This window comes from Acromyrmex echinatior, chromosome 9 (assembly GCF_024713525.1).
Source record: "Acromyrmex echinatior isolate Ae372 chromosome 9, ASM2471352v2, whole genome shotgun sequence".
NCBI classification, from domain to species: domain Eukaryota; kingdom Metazoa; phylum Arthropoda; class Insecta; order Hymenoptera; family Formicidae; genus Acromyrmex; species Acromyrmex echinatior.
The window spans coordinates 2338595-2352273 of NC_141860.1; the positions used below are offsets into that span (position 1 = coordinate 2338595).

General features: G+C 38.5%; 1 protein-coding gene across 1 annotated transcript; it reads left to right on the forward strand.

Moving 5' to 3' along the window:
- Nucleotides 1-12409: 12409 nt before the first annotated feature.
- Nucleotides 12410-13098, forward strand: LOC147908496 (uncharacterized). The gene is made up of 2 exons (XM_087409461.1): nucleotides 12410-12566; nucleotides 12674-13098. Exons 1-2 carry the CDS (start codon nucleotides 12410-12412, stop codon nucleotides 13096-13098), a joined length of 582 nt encoding a protein of 193 aa, XP_087265587.1.
- The last annotated feature ends 581 nt before the right edge of the window (nucleotides 13099-13679 follow it).

Consider the following 13679-nt stretch of genomic DNA (forward strand, 5'->3'; position numbering starts at 1 on the left):
CACACACACACACATATATATATATATATATATATACACATACATATATACAGGGTGTCTCTTAAGATGGGTCGGGGCCACATTGAGGGTGGAGAATGGATCAAAGGGAACAAATAATTTTTATACCATTTTGAGATACTGTAGTTTTCGAATTAACAAAAGAAACGTCTAAGCCTAATATGCGGTTAAGTCGCGCCGCGTGAATTTGTAGAACGGCCTACACTCGAGCGGCGCGCAAGGAGGGGAAAGGAACGCTTCGTTGCCGCTCGAGCGTGAAAATGGTATAAGAATTTTCATGTGGCCCCTCAATGTGGCCCCGACCCATTTTAAGAGACACCCTGTATATATATATATGTGTGTGTGTGTGTGTGTGTGTGTGTGTGTGTGTGTGTGTGTGTGTGTGTGTGTGTGTGTGTGTGTGTATTATACGGGGAGATATGTGGATAACCGGATGGAATAGCAAGCCGACTTACTGTTTAGCTGTTAGGTCCACGAGATCTCGGGTAGATATCGGTTGAAATGAACGAGGAGACTCGCTGTCCACGCAAAAGCGCCAGGAGAGCGACAGTTGCAATGGCTAGAGACTGGGTGATCTCAATAATAACTGTTGCCTACAAATTTTTGATGCACTTGCGTAAAAATACGCGAACTGACGCAGATTTTCACTGACTGATCGAGGTAGCCTAATTTCCGTACTGATGCTTTGCGCTTCCGCGGAATCTCTATTTATACTCCGAAAAAAGGGCGTAGTGCCTTTTGTATAGGATGGAATAATTGGTTACAATGTCACGCGAGATTTACGATTTTTATAGCATCTTATCGTTGTTAATCTAAAGTGCATCGTTAGGGGAGTTTCGAGAAGAAAATAAATGATTTATGTTTTTCTTTAAAGAGGCAAGATTGCTCCAGACGGATGACGAATTCTGTTATTAATATCCTTGCGGAAAATATGACTAGGTAACAGACGATTATCATGCATAACTAGTTTTGCGTGCAGGGCAACCATTGTTAGTCGCGAGTCTGATCTTAGATAACGCTACCGTGTGAAGTTATCCTATGCGTTTTATGATTTTTTAAGCGCGACGTGGCGCCTGTTTTCCTAAGATGAAATTGTTGGTCAGTCTTGGACGACAAAGCTTAGATTTTTACTATTGCGTAACTTCGGTGCATTTATAATGTCTTTTGCAATCTTGTCTCTTTTCGGGCCTGCATTAAGATTGTTATTCCTTTCGGGTTGATTGGTATTTACGAATTTTCGCAGAGCCTATCTGGCCTCTTTTCAGTTCTGTTAGACCGTTATCAGAAGGTCCACTCGAGTCTCGCAGACGCCAACCATAGTCGCAACGTGGAACCGAAGGAAAGAATCATGGCGACGTCATGGCGAATCTGTAGGACGTAACATAATTTTCAGCAATTTTTAGCAATTAATAGCGTGTTAATTATTACGAAAATTTCAAAATGGTAGAGGACTTTTCTTCTCAGTTTAGTCTATCTTCTGTTCCTATGCGAAAGATTTATCATTATTTTCCAAATATCCTGTATTTGTGAAATGTGTTTCAATTTCTATTATAGTTCCTACTTACTCACATTACTTACTTACATTATCGCTCCTACTTATTCCAACGCGTTAAAGTGAGTAGGAGCGAGGGATAAAGAGCCACAGGGTGAGGCTTTCTATCCTAATAAATATATAAATCATTTCTGATTAAATTACAGACTTTACTAAAGAAAAGTCGCCGATATTAACATAGGTCTCCTAAAGTGACACTCCTTTATTTCTCAGAAACTAACTATTGCATTTTATTAATACTAATAAAAACATAATCTGTTTAGTTAATTAAAATTATATTAGGTGTTGGAATTAATTCGTAGCGTTTTTAATGAAAGAATGTTATTTATTTCACATGAGCATTAAAAAATACATTAATGAAAGTATTTCCCATCACTTGTAAAACGCTACGAATTAATTCCAACACCTAATATTAATATATAAAATATATAAAATTATATTAATAATTAAAATTGAAAAAGGCTCCAAAGATTAAATCAATAAAAAGAAAATTAATGTCAATGAAAACCGACATAGTTGTACATATTAATCAAATATAATATATATATCAATCACCAATTACAGACCATAATTTCGATCATAAGATTAGGTCCTCTTCAGTATATACCATATGTTCGAGATCGATAATTCGAAAAAAAAAGGTAAGAATTCTTTCGGTCGACCGACAGTAATTGTTATTGAACGCACGCACAAGGCGAGCTCGTGATCTCATCTCGAGTCTGATATTAAGCCTCGTCAAAGTCAGAGATTCATTGTTCTTTAATCTTTTCAAAACAATTCGGTACACGCAAACAGGCACCGGCAACGGAACATCGAAAGTTCTAGAACAATTCGATTCGCGCACGCGAGCGTCGCGCTCCGACGAATACGTCACGCGCTGTCACCAATCCCGCGTACGGATTTTCTGTCGCGCATGACTGTTACGTTGAACGTCGCTAGAAAAGAATCGAAAGCGCCAATCAATTTTGTACAACCAATGCCACGTGATAATTACGATTGTGACAAAATTTAATTGAATTTCTCCCAAGAAGAAAGCCCGGACCGGAAGCAATAAATGCTTCGATCTCGCCGGTCCTCAGGGCAGATTGGGCAGATTGCTTAGATAGTCTACACCGCTTAGAGTTCTTAGACTTCTTAGAGTTCTTACTTTTAAAAGTTCTTCGAGTTCTTAAAATCACAGTCTCGCCACTATACCGCTTCGTAAAATCGCCGTGCTAACCGCTTAGTGAAATCGCGATAAAACGAATCTTTCCGAGAAAATCGCCGAGATTTTCCATCACCGCGATTCCAAATACAATTTTGGAAAAGGTGACCGCATTTGATATTTTGTTAATCTAATATTTAATTAATTATATTTTTTGACTCTGTAACTGATTATATTAAAGAAAATCCTTTTGTTAAATTAAAAGAAACGCAGTTCTCTTTACTGTCGTGCATCATATCAACCTTGTGCCGTTCTCTCACTCGAATCTTTCCGCGCGGTGCATTCTCGCACATTTTCTGGTCCTTCGAGCCGGATTTGAACTAGCGAGAAAGACAGTAAGACAAACGCCGCATCACTTTAAAAATTTCACGTCAGCGCTCTCGCTCTGGTTCGCTCTCGCACACCATAATATCGGAGTCAAATTAATTAAGTCAAATTAACTTTGTAAAAAGATAGGCAGATACAATCATTGAATCATCGTTAGGCTGTTATTCAAAATTAAAAATTTTATTGTCGTCTGTTATACTTAATTGGATAATCTAGAATTCTGTAATTTAAATTGTACTCAGCATAATGGTCCGTTGAAATGCGATGTGATTATAACCATGTCTTGAGAGCGTGTGACATACTAAATTAAAATTGAAATTATATTAATAATTTAAAAGTATATATATATATATAAAATAAAAGTATATGTAGCTTACATTAATATCATAGACATAGATACTGCTCATTCAAGGAGTGGGGTAGTTCTCATTTGGAAAAGAACGTACTCACTTGGTACCTATAATAAGATTACGGCCAACAGAGTAACGATTGGTGATTGGATCGCTAAATTGAGGTAAAAACGGAAGTTGTGTGCCCGTGTGTACTATCAGAGTATATATATATATATATAGGTATTCGTTTTGCCACTTACAGTGCTTGTGAGCATTAATTGTCCTTGTTTAATATTTGCTTTTGTTTAATAAACAACAAGGATAAAACGACACTTTATGAACGCCAAAGTGAACATAGCCATAATCATCGTTAACATAACTATTTACATTGTTTCGAGTGAGTTTTCTGTATGTCAGAGGTGAGTGGTTCCCCAGTTTGTTGCAGTAATAAAACGTGGAAGTAATAATATAAATAATATAATACAAGTTATTTTTATGATATAAAACTATCATATATCACTCATGTATAATATTATAATTATGTAATGTTGTAATGTTTACAGTATGAAATATTACTACAATTTAACATTATTATATCAATATCATATAAATTTTTTCTGTAGATATTATATAATTCAGTTACAAAATATGATTATTGAAGAAACTTCCGTTGTGATAGTTTAAAAATAATTTAAAACAATTATTATTTGAACTAGAATATTGAACTAGATTATTACAATGACCCCCTCGTCGCACATTATCTTGTCGTGGCGAAAGAGCTCTCTCTGTGCCGTCCCCCACAGTCAGGGCTGCCGTCGGTATTTGCTAGCGGGGGCAGAGTGCCAAGAGTGTGCAGTACGGATCCCCCATTAAATAAGATGACTTGTACAAAAAATGAATTCTCGTATGAGGGACTAAGGTCGGCGATTCTGTTCCCCTCGGGGAAATGTGAGATATGACCCGGCTCATAGTTTCATACGGGATAATTCGTGGCGAGCTGTTTGGCACCGGCTTTTCTTCCCCCTCCCCCAGCGCGGAAATAAAGCAATCGTGTGGACCGGAGGACCAGATGACACATTCCTGGTGCCCTGGATAGCTCATATGCTAACCCCAAGCAGGCACGAGGGTAAATTCCCACCCCCGGGGCTGTGGATCCAGCTCAGATCGGAGGGGTGCTAGGAAAGGGAGGTATGGAATCTATTCTCAACTCATGGATCTTTCAACTTTTATCAAACTTGGGCAACTATCCTCCTAAGATAGCCAACAACAGGTGCGATTTCGTGCGCGAAGATAGCTGATCTGCGGTCAGGCCGCATCAGAGGGTGGTTCCCGCATAGATAGTAAGGTAGTGGAGGGTATATCTCCCTTCGCCTGAGAGATGGCAGCAAGGCAACGCCAAGGGATTCTTCCAAGGGAAGGATTCTTCCAAGGAGAGCGACAGGGAGAACCAAGCCACTATCAGCTCGACGGACCACTAGGTCTGTTACGAGGAGTCCACCATATTCGGCTTCAGGGAAGGACTCGTCATCAGGTCTCTCCGATACGCAGATTACGGGGGGTAAGGCAACCGGGCGCCCCAGCTTTAAACCCAGTTCGAACAAGTAAAACAGACCCTACTATCATTGCGGATTCGGGCTGATTTAAACAGCCTTTTATCCACCTATCAAGAGTGGGATCTGGATCTTCGATTGGTCAGTTACTAACGATCCATCTGACTCGTTGGATGGGGGTGAAACGTCGGCCTCAGAGCACGTTCCCAGTGGATGGGAACGAGGGCGAAGCAACGATAGCGAACGGAACGCCCTTAAGAATCGGAAGGCAGAAGTTATCCTGGAGGAGACCCTCCGGATACTCCCTCTACGGCGGTCAAATATCTTGCCGCGTAGAAGGTTAGGCGTGTCAGGGAGGAGGTACGCAAAAAGGCGGAACGGGCAGTGGCCAAATCCAGGACGATTGACGAAGAGAGAAGCCGAAAAGGCGGCAGACCTCAAAATAGTCGACTCAGCCCTAATTCTGGACCCGAATAAACGGGGCATGCAGACTAAGAGGAGAGAGGCGGATCTTTATTGCGAATATCAACAGTTTCCAAATTCTCTCTGCTAGGGTCTTAGAAAGATTGATAGCTCTCGAAAGGGTTGTCAGATTGTCAAGCAATTTAAAGAGCACGGTTCGTGACTCAATATGGTTCGCGATCAAAGAGATCGGAGTCATAAATATGTTGTTAACAGAGAGAGTCAGAGGGTCGGCATCGCCCCGCTAATCAGAACACAAAGAAGAGCTACGCGTTTTGAGAAAAGCCAAATGAGAAAATGTCAAATTGGAAGAAAAGAACAGGCGCCTCTTCAAGAAAATCGAGAAGCTTGAGAAGAGGATACGTTTCTCTCTCATGGAAGATCTTGAAAGAAGAGGGATATCTTCCCAATCTGCCTTCCTCTCATGTAACAGTGTCCCGATGCATCGCCTTTCGAAGTCGAGATGGATAGCTTCAATTGGGAGATGGTGGGTGGCGATAACACGGAGGGTTGGTCTGAGATCTTGTGGCCATTAGGTCTCCCATTGGAAAGGTCTCTAAGGTCATACACCCTGAGAGATGCTAAACTGCTGCCTCTGCCATCCCCAGAACCGATAACAAATAGTGAGAACAACAGTTTAGAAGTCACCCTGATATGGGTGCTCCCTGCTGTTCTAAGGGACTTTGTTCCCTAATTACAGGGAACCTATCCTCTCTAATACGGTAAAAGGGAGAGATGCTTCCTCCCTTGCGCAGTCTTCGGCGTCGAATGTGCCAGTCAATAAAAAGGAGAAGACTAAAAAATCCGCCTCTGGGGCTAAGCTATCTTTAGCTATCTAGAATAAGGAGAAGGAGGAAAAAGCACGGGTAATGCGGACGGGATGGCCCAGTTACTCAGTATATCAAAACCTGCGGAGGGGATTCAGTTTTCGGAGGCGGGGACTTGGGTCAAAGTTGTAAAGCGCAAAGCCCAGAAAGCAGCAAAAAAAGCAGCAGTAGCGGTTAAACAGGTCGCCAAAAACGCTTCCAAGAAAGAAGTCAAGGAGCAGATCCCTAACTCAAAAAAACAAAGAAGAGGTGGAAACCTCGCCTCACTCTTACGTGCCCCGCCAACAAGTATAGAGAGACAACCCAAGAAAGCCAAAACAGAAATTTCCCTTGATGCCTTCGACATCGAGAGACTGTGAGCGAAGAGGGACCTAATAGAGACTTTCATTTATGAGATTCCCAACGTGGGAGGAACAGCCAAGGCCGTGCCCTCGCCGTGAAGTTGGGGAGAATATTCTTGGGGGAGGAGAGTGTCATCTCAAAGCCGAGTAAACTGGCCGACGTCCTTGTTACGAATTTTGATTTCCTCTACCGAGGAAATACAGAAGAGAGAAGAGTTTTACGTGCGATATCTGCATTTAAGCTGAACTCACACGGCCCCCATGGGCGTGGGCTTGGAATACGTCTGATCAACGCGTCTTGGATATACCGAGACTCCCAGTGTGCTCGCGGGATGCTCAACAAGCAACTCACTGGTTGGAGCAAGCTACTATCCACGATCTACCAGCTATGCAGGCTGATTCCCGAGCATGTAACATAGCTCATCCATTGGGGCCAGAGGCCTCTAGCCAGCACGTAGCTATCAACCACTACCTCCACGAATCCTATCAATGCCTGGACGTGGGCAATTGCCCAGTCCCCGCGGTACCGATCTCGATTACCGATCGGATCTTCGTAGCTTAGGTTACTCCCAATTTGCGTCGCTTACACGCGCTTACATGCAAAACTGATCGGCCAGCACTTGAGAGCCGCCGGTACGCTACTCCCTGTGGACGCTTCACAGAAATTGCTCAGCAACCCGATCCCGGGCCTAGCCCCGAGACAGGGCGCCAAACTTTCAACTCCTCCCTACGAAGGCGAAAAAATATTGGCTTATTCATGACCTTAAGGCAATTAAGTAATTAGCCTCGTGCCTTATCGGATCAAGCCGATGGATCACCTTATGTGGAGCGCTGGTAAAGCTCGAACTCGGAACGGTAAGTCGTACAAGGCGTCAAACCACCGACGCCCAGCCCCGAAGACATACAGAGGGGGTTAGCCTCGGGAGGAATGTTCTCCAAAGGATGTCCGGATAGATCAGTTCGAAAAGGTCCGAGCGGAGTTTGGTCTACCAGGACACGCTTTCCCTTATTTGCGGCAAATAAGCACGGCAGGAAAGATTAGAGTAGGGTGGCTCCTGGTAAGAGTCAGACTGCTGGAGCGGGTTTTAGTAGTTACAAGTGTCTGGAAAAAGGACACATACTCAATGTTCTAACAAAGTAGAGATCCACTAATCAGAGTCTGGACATCTGAAGTCCGCCATTATTCATCAAAATTGTGCGAGAGAGAAAAATCATACTATCTCACTTTAATGACTGTAACTCTGTATGTTGTAGCTTTGCAAACTTCATAATTTCTGATGAATGATATTTTAGCATTGTTTCATCATTATGATGAAATGTTTTGAGTTCTTGGGTGGATTTGTGTGGCTGCTCGAACATGTTTTTTTACATTGAAAATTTCTTTTTTCTAAAAAAAGTTTAGTGCTCAGTTCCCTTTTGCAATAATTCCTCTGAAAAAGGATATATGAAAATAGAGGATAGTATGAAAATTCTCCCAAAAAATCAAAAATGTCGAGGTAAATGGGTACATAACATAAATCGCAAACATTGGATACCTACAAATAATTGTTATGTATGCGAGATATATATATATATATATATATATATATATATATATATATATATATATATATATATATATATATTGATTATATTTATTTTAACTTTATTAATTCTTTAAGCTTTAAACTGTTATGCTTTTACACTGGCATATTATGTTACAAATAGTATGTTAGAAATAGTGATCACAATACTATTTTAGTTTTTATTTATTACACAGGTGCATTTTTCTCTTGAAATGTAAAAGAGCCGAATTGACAAAAAAAATTAAAACTAAATGCAATACCAACTATTTTTTATTATTACATAAAAGAAAAAATAATAGAAGATATAACAAATTTCTTACTTTACTGAAAAAGATGTTCAAGATGAAGAAGTAATAAGTAAGTAAAATAGCAAAATTAATAAAAAATTATTTATATTTTTTCTTTCTTTATTTACAAATATTACACTACTTTATGTATTAATTGTAGATGATAACTGAATATCTCGACTCTACATCTTGAAAAAGCTGATGTACAAAATGTTCAACAAAAAAATGATGTCCACAATGTCGAAGTAAGTAAACGAAATAGTAAAATTAATAAATTGATTATATTTCATTATTTATTTTCAAATATTACATTATGCATTAACTGTAAATCATAACTGAATATCTCGACTCTACATCTGAAAAAGCTAATGTACAAAATGTTCAACAAAAAAATGATGTCCACAATGTCGAATTAAGATCCATATCCGCTCCTTGTTAATCTATCAATCGTTTTCAGTTCTTTCAAATTATTTGATTCATTTAACAGTCTAAATTTATTTATTTATTAGAAATTAATTATATTTAAATTATTTACGATTTTTATATTATGTGTTAATTTATAGTTAATTTATATTTATAGATGACTATAGATGAAAATATGAGACCTAGTACATTGACAAGCAATGAATCATTCACTTACAAAAAATATAGAGCTCAGTTTAATTCGCTTAAGCAAAAAATTTAAAATTATGAAATATAAAAATCAATTATTGCGAGACAGAGTTAATAACGATAAGTATCGTATAAAGTAGCTTTAAAGAAACTATTTACTGATAATCAAATTCAGGTTCTACTTGCAAAGAAAAGCAATGCAAAATGTTGGTCAAATGATATAATTCAACGAGCTCTAAAACTAAAATTAACTTGTGGCACTGCTGGCTATGAAGAACTTCTTCAGCAAGGAATGCCATTTTCAAGCCTCCGCATTTTACGTCAAAAATTAGAAAAATTTAAATTTGAAAGTGACATTTCAAATGAGATGTTTAAATTTTTAAAATTTAAAACTCAATCTTCTTCATTCGAGGATATTGATAAAGAGTGCGGGTTAGTTTTAGACGAAATGAGTATAACTCCGAAAACTGTTTGATCCATCAACAAACATAATGCTTGGAAACATAACATTTCCTAATAACAAAGGTATTATTACACGTTTTAACATTTATGATTACAGGTACAGCTAGTAGATGGAAACATGTTGTAGGTTACTTTTTTACATTCGTTTGATGGAAAAGTTTTGAAAGATTTAATTTTTCAAATAATAGACAAAGCTGAAAAAAATTGATCTTCACCTTAACCTTTGTAACCTCCGATATGGGTCCTGGAAATATGAAATTGTGGAAATATTGTGGAATAAATGTGGGACGATATTCGGAACTTAAAAATTACATACCATATCCATCTAATCCTAATAGGCGCTTATCTTATTGCGGATGTACCACATTTGTTGAAGAACCTAAAAGAATCATTAATAAATAATAATTTTTTTACCTTACTACAAGATTTGATAATAAAATATAATTTACCTTCTAACCAAGTTGAATTGCTCATTTTATTGATTTAATTAAATCTCAAGAAGATTTAGATTTCCTTTTAACATCCAAATTAAATATTAATGATATTAAAAGTCCTAATACTTTCAGTAAAATAATGGTAAATAAAGCAAAGAATGTATTTTCAACAGATGTTAGTTCATCATTAGAATTTTTATCGGACGAAAATTGTAACCTGAAATTTTTGACATTTGCATGGTTTGTTAAAAATATATCAAAATGGTTTTCATTAATGACCTCCAGAAATTGTAGTGTAGCTTTAGATTTAAAAAACAAAGAAAAATATGATTTGAGTATTACTTTCTTACATGAAATAATTGCTCTTTTTGAAAAAATACAAATTGGTAAAAAAGATATATTTAAACCTATACAAAGAGAAATAATACTTTCTACGACATCGGTTATTGATTTTGTACAGTATCTCTTAGAAGATCGTAATTTTCAATTCGTACTTACTCGGGTACTACTCGGTTCACGCAAGATTGCATAGAGAACTTACATTCACTTTTGCGTCGCAAAAATATAATTCCAGATTGTTTGCAATTAAAAAATGATTTAAAACTTATCGCTATAGCAATGTACATGAAAAAAATAAGAACAGGAAATTATGAATATGATGACAATGAATATTTCATCTATTTTAAATAACATTTCTTCTTTTGAGCCTAAAAAAACTATAACATATAATAATAAGGAAATGAATTCCTTATATAATATCGCAGGTTATTGTGTAAAAAGTTATAATACAAATACATGTATTATGTTTAATTATGTTTTAATTGCATACGATCTGTTGGTTCAAAAGAACTTTTGAAATTTACATTTTGTAAACTAGTTCGTTTTAAATGATATAATGCAATACATTATTTTTTGTCAACTTAGTAACATTTAAAGTTTGTTTAAAATTAGAAAGCATTTATAGGAATTACAGTCTTTACTTTCATATAATGCCTAATGTAAATTTATAAAACTTTTTGTTTGAAAAATTTAATGCTATTCCAGCTGATCATATTCCAAATTGTAACCATTTGCGTTTAAAATTGTATAAAAAATTTGCTATGCTAAGATTAAAATTTAAAAATGTAGCAGTATCTAATCATAAAAATTATGATAGCAAATCCATGACCATTCATCATACATTTAAGTAAAAATATGCTGTATTTTCATTATGTATTTAAGTAAAGGAATAGTTATTTTTATTATGCATTAAAGAAATAATATAAAAGAAATCATTTTATTATGCGTTAAAGGAATAATATATTTTTATTATGCATTTAAGTACAAAAACAAATTGACACAGGAGTCTGTTTCTACTTGATATTCAGAAACACGGACAAAATACTCCTATGTCAAAATAGTAGTAATTTTTAATATAATATATAATGTACTTTTGAGAATTACAAGGCTGTTATATATTACATAAAATAAATATTTTAATTTTTTTCTACATAAATTTACGTTATTTATTCTCTATTGCTATCTATGTACATATTGCTACTTATATATTTTTTATGTTAAGAATTTTAAATGTTTACATTTATTGCTTATTTGTATTTAATTTAATTGTTATTAAAGTTTTTTAATCTTTAATATTTCTTATAAATTTTTTATATTTTTAATATATTTATAATACTTATTTATTTATTTTTTATTTTATGAAAGACATTTTTCAACGTTTTTTTACGTACATATAAAAGTTATTATAGAAAATATTTAATAATGTTAACATAAGTTAAATAATAATAAAAATAAAAATTTTAATTGATTCTGCTTTAATTTTTACAAATTTATTAATTTTTACACAATTGGATTTAAAAAAATTTGCGGGAATGGATGATAAATATCGGACCAATCACAAACCGGGAAGAAAGTGACCAGACTCTTATTAGACTCTTATTAGAGGGTCACTACAGCAAAGTGGACAGGAGCGACAAGTGCTTTCGTTGCGGCGGGGAGAGGCACCAGGGGAATAATTGTATGGCTCCCCCCTCCCCCACATATGCGGCTTGTAAGGCTGTGAGCAGGTCCTCCAATTACTGAATCAGTGGGAGAATCTGCAAAGCCATCAAGAAGGGAGGAAGGAAGGAATAGATCTGCAATCTCTGCTTTACTCAGCAAGGAGAACGAGGTCGCTCTCGCTGCTGCCCCCTCCAGAGCATTAGTCGCCGTAGGTTTGCAGGGCGAATAGCGGATGGAGGTGGACCCTCCTCCTTTAGAGCAGCGCCCACTCAGACCTGCGATTAAAGGAGTTTCTGGGAATGGATAATTCTGCCCCCTCAAACGGCTGGCCGTCAATCCGGTGGTGGCATCTCCTCCTTCACGACTAAAGGGGGATAAGACAATAAAAATAGGAAGGCCTGGAGGAGGCATCTACACCCAAGTCCTAATGACTAGATGGATTGTAGACTCCTCCAAGCAAATCTCAATCATACTCGCCAGTCCCAGGACCTGTACTTGCAGAACTTGGCGGAGCATGGTTATAAGGTAGAGATAGTCGCCGAGCCCTATATGATTTCCGAAAACCATTCGCGCTGGGCAGAGGATTCAACAGGTACAGCGGCTATCACCTGGTTTAAGGCAGCTGCCCCCCCCCCCCTCTCTTCTCATTGCGCTCCGTTAAAGAGCAATGTGAGATGAGTGATGGTGGAACTGGGATAGGTGATGATCGGTACATACCTCCCCCCTCGGCTCACCCTGGCCGAGGTCGAGGCCTGGCTAGATCAAATGGGGAGCTGATTAGACAACAGCTCTCCCGGCCAATTGTGGTAGCCGAGGACTTTAATACCTGGTCCCTCAGTTGGGGCTCCAAACTAGCAAGTTCCCAGGGCCGCCTCGTAGAGGAGTGGGTGGTCAAACTTGACCTCGTGCTTTTGAATACCGATTCGAGGAGCACCTGCGATCGCCCGCATGGGGAGTCTATAGTTGACTTGACGTGGGCCTCCCCTGCTGCGGCGGCGCTGGTGACTGAGTGGAAAGTAACGGATATGAGAACCTTGTCAGAACATAACAACATCCTTATTGGTATCCAATCCGTCCTCCCGGAAGATACCAACGCAAAACAAGGCACCACGCGTCCCAGATAGGCCTTGAGGAAATTCAACTCTGACTTCCTGACGACATCCTTGAAAGTCAAGACATGAGGAATATCGGCCTTTGGAATCGGTCGAAGGGTAGGCGGAACGTATGGTGATGCAGTATGGTGATGCGTCGTGCTTGTGACGCAGCCATGCTAAGAGCCAGATATCATCCCCCAAGATCCGCTTATGGGTGATCACTGCGGAGATTGCAGACCGCTATTCGTGCCAGACACAATTTTCAACGGTTCTGCAGGCGAGGGAACGATGCGGCCATCGTAGTGGAGGTCTGTGATGCCCTCTCTGCGGCTCGAAAGTCATTTCGGGCTGCGGTCAGGAAGGCTAATTGCGACGATTGGAGCGAGTTTCTGTCGGACTTGAACTGAGACCCCTGGGGACGCCCGTATAAAATTGTTCTCAATAAAATGAGACTCCCCCTGCACCCCATATTTCTCACAAGGGTGGTGGAGTTTTCGGTCAGGAAGGAGACTCTTCCTCCCTATCGGCTCGCCATCTGATTGGAGGAATGAGTTCAGGGTAACGACTGCCGAGCTGGAGGCGGCCGCCAAGAGTCCAAGGAGCTCGGGAGT